At 40.2% G+C, this 10,350-nt stretch overlaps 2 protein-coding genes across 2 annotated transcripts; one reads left to right on the forward strand and one right to left on the reverse strand.

The window, feature by feature from the left end:
* Positions 1 to 1,941: 1,941 nt before the first annotated feature.
* Positions 1,942 to 5,992, reverse strand: LOC116393998 (protein YIPF7-like). Its single transcript, XM_031866753.1, has 6 exons — positions 5,933 to 5,992; positions 4,818 to 4,940; positions 3,916 to 4,061; positions 3,585 to 3,730; positions 3,278 to 3,459; positions 1,942 to 2,364 (listed from the first exon to the last, which is right to left on the reverse strand). Exons 2-6 carry the CDS (start codon positions 4,937 to 4,939, stop codon positions 2,202 to 2,204), a joined length of 759 nt encoding a protein of 252 aa, XP_031722613.1. The 5' UTR covers position 4,940; positions 5,933 to 5,992; the 3' UTR covers positions 1,942 to 2,201.
* A 646-nt stretch (positions 5,993 to 6,638) lies between these two features.
* lamtor3 (late endosomal/lysosomal adaptor, MAPK and MTOR activator 3) lies at positions 6,639 to 10,259 on the forward strand. Its single transcript, XM_031866755.1, has 6 exons — positions 6,639 to 6,748; positions 6,995 to 7,038; positions 7,920 to 7,954; positions 8,042 to 8,100; positions 8,690 to 8,823; positions 9,666 to 10,259. The coding sequence occupies exons 2-6, from the start codon at positions 7,030 to 7,032 to the stop codon at positions 9,753 to 9,755; spliced, it is 327 nt and encodes a 108-aa protein (XP_031722615.1). The 5' UTR covers positions 6,639 to 6,748; positions 6,995 to 7,029; the 3' UTR covers positions 9,756 to 10,259.
* Positions 10,260 to 10,350: the final 91 nt, after the last annotated feature.

Raw genomic sequence — 10,350 nt, forward strand, 5'->3', positions numbered from 1 at the left:
TTCTGCCGTACCAAACAACTTTATTTACACTAAGGGGCTTTAATTCATTAAGGGTATTTTAAGAAGATTAACATTTTGCAAAACAGCATCAGCGAAGGAGCAGTGTTATGATCTTTCTGTGATGGAGCTCAGTCTTGAGGCCTCCAAAGTCTCTCACACAGAGCAGAACCACAGAGCCTAGAGAGACCATGGCCTTTGGTATTCGACCCTGTCAGCTCGAACACCACCTGAGGGACTGGATCCACCTGCTTGATTGGAACGGGATCCTTAGAAGTTACCCGTTGTTAATATCACAGCGAATTGTGTCGACATTTGTGCCCCTCCTCTCCCTCCCCCGCTCGCTCTCCCAGCTCTTACAGAAAGTTGTCTGCAGAACATCACTGACTGCAGTTGTCAGAGTCTGCTCGGACCCTCATACATCATGGAGGCTGTGTGAGAAATTAGTTCCTTTGCTTCCTCTGAAAGCTCCACAGTTCTGTGGACTTTGACTGTTGACATCCTCCTCTCTTCTCATTCACACACACACACACACACACACACAGCTTGTTCTCCAGGACAATGTGACTAATACAGAAGTGTTTCTGCAGCAAACAAAATGACAAAGCAGTGTGTTGGAAAAGGCTTAAAATACAAGAAATGAAACCAACTTTCTGTTGCATTTACAACTTTCTCAGTTCATGAATCCAACAGTAGAACTAAAGAGAAATGTGTCCTCATTCAGTCAGTGAGAATGGTTTTAACTTTGCAAAGCTGATGTTGTAGCTCCCTCTACTGTAATAACAGGGAATGTCTTTGATGTATTTGAGAACTCTGGATGAACTTACAGACAAAACTGCATCCTCTCAAAACAGAATGTAAAATAGATTACTATGTGCACCCCCATCCATACCTCCATGTATGGTGTCTCCACACTGTGGACACTTATCAATTAATCATTCTAAATGAGAAACATCATAATCCAGCTTGTTTTTCAGTCTTATGGTGAAATCCACAGACCTGCTGACATGGAACAGATTTGGAGCAGGATTTAATACATGGATACTGGATGAACTGTTTGTCTCTCTGTACCGTGTAAATTGTCAGGCTGCCCTTTGGAGGTGGTTTGAAGACTAATTAACTTGTTAGTGAGCCAAGCACTTTAACCTTTACTTATTTTCTTGATGTTATTGGTCTTGATGTTATTTGTTTTCAACATGTTTTTTCTTTGTTTGAGGTTTCACTACTGCTTTTGTGATTACGTCATGTCGTCTGCTTTTTTTTCCTGCAACAGTTTAATGATGGCCAACTAGAGAAGTGGCCCCACCAGCTGTTTATCTCCATGAACTAACCCCTTATGTACGGTATGGAAACACTCATTAATTTGCAATTGTATTTTCTGGAAAATTACTTAAAAGGAGCAATTTACGACATTCAGACCACGATTACAGAAGCAACCAACTTGTGTCTATGTAAAGATATAAAGGAGTAAGGTCTACCTGGGCGGAGAATGAAGTCTCTCTCCCTCTCTGTGTTGATATCTGAGCTTCTCCTTGCTTTGTTCACATATTCATATATATAATTATATATATATATTTGCATGCTGCTGGATCTAAACTGTTCGGGAAGTATTAAGGAAAGCTGAGACCTGGAAATGTCAGATACACTTTTTACATATATATTTATTCATCAAAATATTTAGAGACAGAATGAATGACATGCAAGGCATTAAGGTATTGTTTCAGATCATAAGACAAATATCTGCTATGTAAGTATTAAATAAAGCTTCTTTAAGTAAAACAACAAAATGAAACCATTCAGCCTTGAGCTGAAGCTCCATTTAAAATTGTATGAACCAGAACCAGGCACAAATTTGAAAATGACTTAAAATCCTCAAAGCTCAGTAAATGATAATGCTCTAGTAGTTTACGGTGATGAAAATGCAATGTCTGATTGTCCAGAGTTCGTAGAGTTTTATTTGTAACAGTACTCAAGAGGTTACATGGCGGTTTCACCAGCCTGCCCACACTCTGTAAAGCAATAAGACATATAGGAAAAGATCATAGCACCAAGTTCCTAAATTCCCTTTCAATCCCCTTGAGTGCTTTAAGCACACAAATAGACCGGGGTGAAAAATATTTCCTCATTTTAACTGTATTGCTAGAAATCAAAAAGAGTGTTGCTTGAATAATCAAGATATTCCTCCGGGTTTAATCTGGTGACTATTAGAATACAGTGACCAATGCAAAGAGCCCATAGAGCAGGGCACACGGGTAAGCCACCAGCAGCTGTTGGCCCTCCATAGCCAGAGTGGAGATGAAGATCTTGGAGGCAGAGAGACTACACCAACAAATTCCTAACAAGGCCAGAACTGTACCCAGGACGCCTCTGTGAAAACAAAAAGAGGGATTTGAAGCATGAAAGTCAACCTGACCTCAACTCTGCATGATACCTGCATGTTAGTGACATCTGACCGTCTCTTTGTCGGTCCGAATGAAAACACACCATCAACATGCTCATTCTCTTATTGGTGAGGATGCTGGCGCTGGTGACAAAGGTGGTGGCTGATTGTTAAACGGTATCAGCGTCAGTAGCTGAAAGCATTGCGTTAAAGTGGGAGCAGCTGTAACAGGTGGCTGTTTACGGAGGTAAAAGCCCCATTCATTTTTCACACAGGCACTAACTAGGTTTACATGCACACTATCTAAAACAACATTCCACATTTGATAGGGGTCATGTAAACAACAAATTCCGTTGGGATATTCCAAATGAAACCTTATTCCAAATGAAACATTTTCAGATTAAGACAATGTGATGTGCGATATTATTCGGGTTTTTGGAGCATTCTTTGGGCATAGATACAGCACATTTGAAATATGCGTCTCAATTGTATATTTTTACGGCAGTTTGCGACACACAGCCTCTTTCCTGTTCACAGCCAGCTTTGGTAGTTGTACACAAACCAACCAGGTGTGTGACCGATGACATTTCACAAGAACACAAGTACAGGAGTGTCCTTCAAAAGCCAATATCCAACCTATTGCGCATTTGTTAACACAAGTTAGAGATTTGATCTCGGAACTGTACATTTCACAGCACCTTAGCGATACTGTATGTGCCTTGCTCAAGAGCACTTCAGCAGTTTTGCTGGGCAACACAGCACCCTTACAGCTAGATTTCCTGTTTCCACCAACAACTTTGACGACCACCCTCCATGCATGACAACTTTTGAGTTTTAACATCCAACAAGTCACGAATAGAAACAGTATATCAATAATGCACGACCACTCAATGGACTTACTGCAAAGAGAAGAAGACAGCGAATGTAGAGAGGGCTACCATGGGCAGGAGGCAGTAGCCCAGGACACTGGCCACACAGCCATAAGACACTGCCAGAGAACTCATCAGACTCAGCAGAATGTACATCCCGATACAGGCTGTAGCGCTGATCCCATACACATAACCAAAGTGGGCTTTGCCTGCCTGAATATATGAGAATAAAGAAATAAGCAGGCACTTGTTAAATCACACTACTGTACATTGTAGTAGTATTCCTAGTAATGGCATTATACTTGTTAGAGATAGGCATTACTATGCTAGTAGCTCACCATCATTAAAGTGACCCCCAGAGCAACGCAGAAGAGGATGGGACCAGTCAGATCAGTCTCATTCATAATGCTGCCATCTGCAGGCTTAAAAGGGTTCAACACGGTCAGTGTTTTCTGCCAGATGTGATCAAAATTGATGCCGAGCTCTAAAGAGGAACAGAAATGTTGTTTTTAGTAATTAGTTGACTCTTCAGCTGTGTCCTGGATTCAACACATTCGATCTCTCTCTATGAACAGACAGTTGTTTGCTAGATTTCAACTAATACAACATAGGTAGTTATAGAGATCCAAAGAAAACATAGATTAGTTCAAATGCAGATTCTTTTTTTACCCTCAAGAAGGGTCGGTTCCTCTTCAGAATAATCTATTCCTGGGCTTCCAACAGTCCCAGAAAGCATTGCAGGTTGGTAGAACTGTCCAGTGTACTGCTGCTCCATGAGGGGATCCAGAGCACCCGGCACAAAAGCCTGTGCTCCACTGAAAACAATTGCAAGAAAAAATATTGATATGACCCCTCCCTAAAATAATCTAAAAGTAGGAATATTAGAATAATTCTGCATGTGCTTTCAAGGTGGGAAAGTCCATCAGCAAGTCCTTCCTAGGTTATATGTGCCATCAATCAGTAATGTTCAAGTCAATAAAGGATTTATTTGGTGTAAAACCTCTAATGTTTTGCAGCAAAAGCTTTCCAAAACCTGCCACACCTACTTTTACTTAGGTTAGTGCCTTCCTACATATCCCAAAATGCCTTTCAACAGCCCCAATGCAAAGCCCTTGGGCCTTTCTTATTTCCCAATGTTGTGCCTCCTCGTCTCCTCGTCTCCTCATCTCCTCACTCCGGCTTGTGACCCGTAAATTGATCTCAGCGCTCCATCTTTTAGGTCTTTTAGGTCACTATTCCTAAAATACATCTTAAAAAAGGAAAAAAAGAGAAGAAGCAGAAGAAGAAGAGGCACAGTTTGGGAAGCGGGTTAAAATGCTTTTCATTGTGCATGATGAGATCATGAGAAGAGTCTTCGTTTCGCCACAGAGCACGTACTAGACTCAACGTTTCTGTTTTCATTCAGGGTTTCTCGCAAAAAAACAGTGTGTATCCTTGAGGTCTACAGACGTGTTGAATCTTGCAGTCTTATTTGTTGCCACATTAGCATGTGTCTTGATATGTTACAGCCACCAGTTCCACACAGTGGAAAAGTGCAAAAGAGGGCTATCCTGAAAAGTCTGAATACTTACGTGTCATAATAAGCAGGGTTTGTGGAATCGTAGGTATCGTAGTGGGCCACGGTCTGACCCTGGTCATCTATGTAATATCCTGTCGGGTAGAAGTCCTGCTCAAAGTGCTGAAGGTCCCCCATGCTAATCAGAAGAACAAAGTCAAGACAAAATAACACACAAACCAAAAAAGTACCACTCCACTATATTAGAGAGAACAGAGATGCTTCATTAGTGCCTTGTCGATCATCTTCAAGTGAATCAGCTCACTGACTGGAAAATATTTGAACCAGTGCTTTTACAGTACATGTCACCATTCACCCATTCACACACTGATGGAGTGTCTGGCCCAAGGACACATCGGCATGGACTAGCTGAGTTGGGAATCGAACCGCCGATCCTGTGATTGAAGGACGACCCTGCTCTACCACTGAGCTGTGCCACATACCACTTCTCGGTTATAATGGGTTACATGGTTGTCACTGAACAGCTATTTGTTCTATTATATTTTATTGGTTACATGAATAACCCATCCATGCTCTTTATCCTTATTGCTGCTGTCCCTACAGTGTAATAGGCTACTGAAGCATTCCTTTAGAAAGGTAAACAATAACACAACATAGATGTTCAGTGTTGGTGTCTGGTTCCTAAAAATGAATGGTAATGTATAACTATTGAGAACAAGATAGGTTTCTTCCTAATTTGGTTTTTGACTGATGAGCATCATCACTTTTTCTTGTCTTCTTTGTCAAACATCTGTCCAACATTTTGTTTTACTTTCTGAATAATTCTTGTTAGTCTTGATAGCATCGGCGCACTCATGTTTGTTCATCATGGACCTTTTCTTATTCTTTCTTTTTACAATGCAATGCAGCAAATGATGATGTTATTTGCTTTAACTGTGAACATTTTTGAATTTCAGAAGTCAAAAATGTCTGCTGTGTCAAACATCTATTCAACCTAAGTTGCAATCCTCATATTCTCCTCTGGTCATGTGTCCCCCAGTTTGACAACCACTGATTAGCAATATAACCGTCAAAATATGTTCTTTGAATTCTTACCATTATGCTGACTAAACTATCTAAACATAGTTGAGTGTCGATAATGAACAGCTTGTCTTTTCTCAATGAACTCACCTGTTTGCGTCTACAGTACAGTGCTTCCTCCCAGCCACCTCACAGAGTAGTGTGGTGTTGCCCAGTCTGTTCAGATGTTCTATTAATAGTTGCCTATATTTGGATTTGGTCTCAGGATTATGACAACTGCTCAGCTGCTCTCTATTCTGTTATTACCAACGAAAAGCTAAAACTAAACTAAACCTAGAAGGTCACTGTCTTTCCTTCGTCTTTTAAAACAAGCATTGTCAAAAAAGGGCACGTCGTATGCAGTGTAAAAAAACATTTTGTTCAAATATATATTTGCCATAATAACCTTTAAATAAGACTGGGATGCATGATTTTTGTGGGGTTTTTTCTTGTAGAATAATTAAATTAGTTGTGTGCTAAAAAATACTATGATTTGAATTTGTTCATTGCCAATAAGAGTTGTTTTTGAGTGTGGATGATTGAGTTCCACCAATGAGTCACGATACTAAAATCATCCCACAGCCCAGCAGTACGCCTGCCTCATGCAGTAGGTTTCAATGCTGCGTTTATATGTTCTAAAGTAGTCCCACCTAAAACAGCTGGAGCGGTGCTTTTTCTACAACTAAGCCTCCACCATCCTGGCAGCTTGAGGGCAACAACACCTTCTAGTCATGCGTTTAATCCTGCGCCAGTGCGCTGTGTGGCAAAAGTGTTGCGCAGTACTGACTTTCCTCAACACTTCTCCAGGAGCCCGGAAACAAAACAAGTTTGTCATGTGATTTTCTGCTCGTGCCCGTCTTTGCCTCTTGTCTAGTGTGGAACAACGCTAGCTATTAGGTATAGTCTATTCAAAAGGATTCAAAGAAGGTATGTGAGCCCATTTCATGTTTTCATTTATGTTCTTGTTTTAGCGATTACATTATAAGTTCAAATTAATTTAGCATGAAGAGGTTAACTTAAGCAGTTAGTAGTTTAGCTGTATCTATTGAAGTGGCTTGAGAGCAACACATCACCAGTTATCTTGTTAGCTAACACGTCAGCATGCTTCAATCCACTTCAAAGGACCCTCATATTGTCAGATAATAATATGCCAACACTGTTTTCTCCCCACAGAGCGGCCTGGATAAGGTGACAAAACACCGGCTAACATGGCTGATGTGAGTAGAGCCTGTCTGTCTGTCACTCCTCTTCCAGTTAGTTCAGAAGACACTTAAATGTTCCAGCGTCGGACGTGATCAGACTTTAACAAGAACCGAAGGGCTGCTGTTGTTATGTCGAATGTTATGCGTTCGTAATGAAGATGGATAATGTTTTGGTGGTACTGTCGAAATCCTAAATGAATGCTCCATCGTAATGTTTCAACAGACACACTAACTCCTGTGTTCAGTTATTCAATTTCGGTCCCTCTAGTAACAAAACGAGAGTCACCAGTCGTGTCTAATCTGGGTGAATGTGTGCTGCACAGTGTAGAATATAGTTATGATGATAAAGATGCATGTCTTTCATAACAAACATAAGCGACGTGAGATAGCCTAACAGCGTTGTATCACAAGTTCATCACAGCTGACGGTCATCTGTACGCGGTGTTTGAGCTCAGTATGTTTCACTCACAGGCTGTATGAATGCACGGACATCAGATAATAACTATACATGATACAAATATAAGACGGACAACAAGAGCGTTTTGTAAAGGATTTATTGACCTAAGTATTTTTGAACAGGCATCGATACCGACCACCAACTCTGTCATTCACTCTGGTCCTCGCTATATGTCCTCGGTATGTCAACCACAGCCTCGCGAACGAGTAGTGACTTTTACAGCAAACTGTTCCGTTTATAGTCTTTAAAAATAAACCGTAAAAACATTGTGAAAGAGAGAGGCGAAGCTATCGAAATGTTTACTTCCTGGTTCATCGACGTGGTTCCTGAAAGGCCACTCCCACGAGACATCTGCCTCACGCACGCGCCAATAAACCAGTTAATTGAATGCCGCTCATGTCTGACTTTTTTTATTTATTTACTTATTTGATCTTTGCAGGATTTGAAGAGATATCTGTACAAACAGCTGCAAAGGTGTGTATAATGAATGCTAATGGTAGAATAGCATCAGAATATATTGTGTGAGTTATTTGATGAAATGTTCTGTGTCTTCTCCGTCAGTGTTGAAGGTCTTCATGCGATCATAGTGACAGACAGGGACGGTGTCCCAGTTATCAAAGGTAAGAAACCTTTTTCTGAAGCCTTCGGTCCTCATCTACTGGATCCTTTTCTCTCCTTCATGCATTTTCCACTAATTCAATTCAATTTATGCATTTTGTATAGCCCATAATCGCAAATTAGCCTCAGAGGGCTTTACAATCTGTACACATACAAATACGACATCCTCTGTCCCAGGACCCTCATAAGCATAGTTGTTACCTTAGAATGAGCCATTTATAACTACATAGGGAGCAGGTCCTCTGTACAGAGCAGACCGCCATGTTTCTACAGTAACCCAGATCAGTAGAGAGAATGCAAGTTTTAAGACACTCTCACATCGGCTTCACTCGTCTGAACCGGAGGTTGCCGCCGGCCCAGAACACACAAACTAACTTGCTTCGGCTTCCTGACCGTGGTCTGAAAACATAGGTGGGACACCGTTGTTTTGGTCTCCAGGGCCGGAAACAACAAAACACGTGAAACCTCTGTTGGTCTTGAGGAGAATGTATTCTGCAAATATGTTCGACACTGTTTGAAAAGAATGGCGTGAGCAGTCACTGTCTGGAAGGTTGCTGTTGAACGTTGCGTTGCCTCTGTGTCCCTCTGCAGTTGCCAATGACCACGCCCCAGTCCAAGCTCTGAGACCCGGCTTCCTGTCCACGTTTGCTCTGGCCACAGATCAGGGCAGCAAGCTGGGCCTCTCCAAGAACAAGAGCATCATCTGCTACTACGACACCTACCAGGTAATGTCTCAGGAGGACGGTCGTGATTCATCTCTAGAGCGCACACAAAGTGCTTCACAGTTCAGGATCAAATGATAAATGGTCAGTAACTCAGGGAAATAACTGTAAATACACAGAATGAAGAAATGTAGCGCTTATAAATAGTTAAAAACTAAGTTTATAAATGTGCCCTTGATTTGCATTTTACAGAACATTGCTAAAATAACATGAAACTTGTTTCATAGACAACCCTTCATATTACACACATCTATCGATCGATCAAATGTATTTGTTCATAACCTTTCATAAAGGTTAGTGCAGAAAAGAAAAAAAATTGAAAAGACTAAAACAATTTTAGCAATTTGAGACCCATGCATGCCAGACAATAACCACGAAAATACAATAAAATAAAATTAAAAGCTATAATAAGAGAAATAGTAGTAAAACAGCATGAAATAAAAAGTAGATGAAAAAATAACAATAAAACAGAACAGCTTAAATACAATGAAGTGTGATTCATAAAATTACAATAATATAGATATATCAAAGGTTTTTGTCTTGCACTTTGAACATATCGATTAAAAAGATGTGGCCCTAAAATCGCTCCTTGGTGAACCCCACAGGTTATTTTGGATATTTTGAAAAGTTATCAATTGCAACAAGGAACTCTCTGCCAGAAACATGAGAGGATTACCAGTTAAAAACCTCCCGGCAGGCCAGTGTAACCCCTCACTGTAGATAATTTAGTGATCAGCTGTATCAAAAGCAGTGCTCAGATCAAGTAGTTTATTAGCATCCACATGTATGTAGTGCTTGAGTTTTAAGATGAACCTCTCAGAATGTAACGTGTCTGTGTTGAACAGATTGTGCAGTTCAATCGGTTACCACTGGTCATCAGTTTCATTGCCAGCAGCAACGCCAACACAGGTAAACTCTCTTTCATTGATCAATGAACCGTGTTCCCCTCAGTCCACCGTAACAGCAGCAGCACTAGAGATGATGAAGCACACGTAGCAGGAGGGCTGAGTAGGGATGGGTTCCTGTACTACAGCTGCTTCCATTTTGGATCAGTTGTACGTTGGTCAAATATCCGGACGGGATACGCTCTGTGGCTAATGAACGGCCATGAAACCCCTGCGTAATATTCCAATAATATTTATTTTAGAGACTTAATATTTACCAGTATGAGGTTAGCACATTTTACATTATTGTATCTCTTTTCTAACATGAATATATATTTTTTAAACAAAACTAAAGTAGATATTTCAATCAAATCTTAAGCTTTTTTTTCAGCCCCTTTACTTTAAATGTTAAAATGTTTTTATTTTAAAAAAAAACACTTTATTTTAACTTTATTTCTTTTCTTCAATGTATCATATAAGAACACATGTTCTGTTGTAGCTATTTAACCGAGTAGTTTTTCTCATATTTCAGTATTGTATTTAGCCTTAGCCTAACCCCCGACTGCTACAGTTATATTATCTATATATCTATATATCTATATATCTATATATATATCTATATATCTATATATCTATATATATATAT

Source organism: Anarrhichthys ocellatus, unplaced genomic scaffold (assembly GCF_004355925.1).
Source record: "Anarrhichthys ocellatus isolate YVR2014 unplaced genomic scaffold, GSC_Weel_1.0 scaffold36, whole genome shotgun sequence".
Classification (NCBI taxonomy): domain Eukaryota; kingdom Metazoa; phylum Chordata; class Actinopteri; order Perciformes; family Anarhichadidae; genus Anarrhichthys; species Anarrhichthys ocellatus.

Coding starts and splice junctions, on each gene's coding strand:
- lamtor3 (XM_031866755.1), top strand. Junction 7,955..8,041: donor CTGTACAAACAGCTGCAAAG/GTGTGTATAATG, acceptor CTTCTCCGTCAG/TGTTGAAGGTCTTCATGCGA. Junction 8,824..9,665: donor GCTACTACGACACCTACCAG/GTAATGTCTCAG, acceptor TGTGTTGAACAG/ATTGTGCAGTTCAATCGGTT.
- LOC116393998 (XM_031866753.1), bottom strand. CDS start 4,939: ATGGGGGACCTTCAGCACTTTGAGCAGGACTTCTACCCGACAGGATAT. Junction 3,731..3,915: donor GGAACCGACCCTTCTTGAGG/GTAAAAAAAGAA, acceptor GTTCCTCTTTAG/AGCTCGGCATCAATTTTGAT. Junction 3,460..3,584: donor TGGGGGTCACTTTAATGATG/GTGAGCTACTAG, acceptor TCATATATTCAG/GCAGGCAAAGCCCACTTTGG.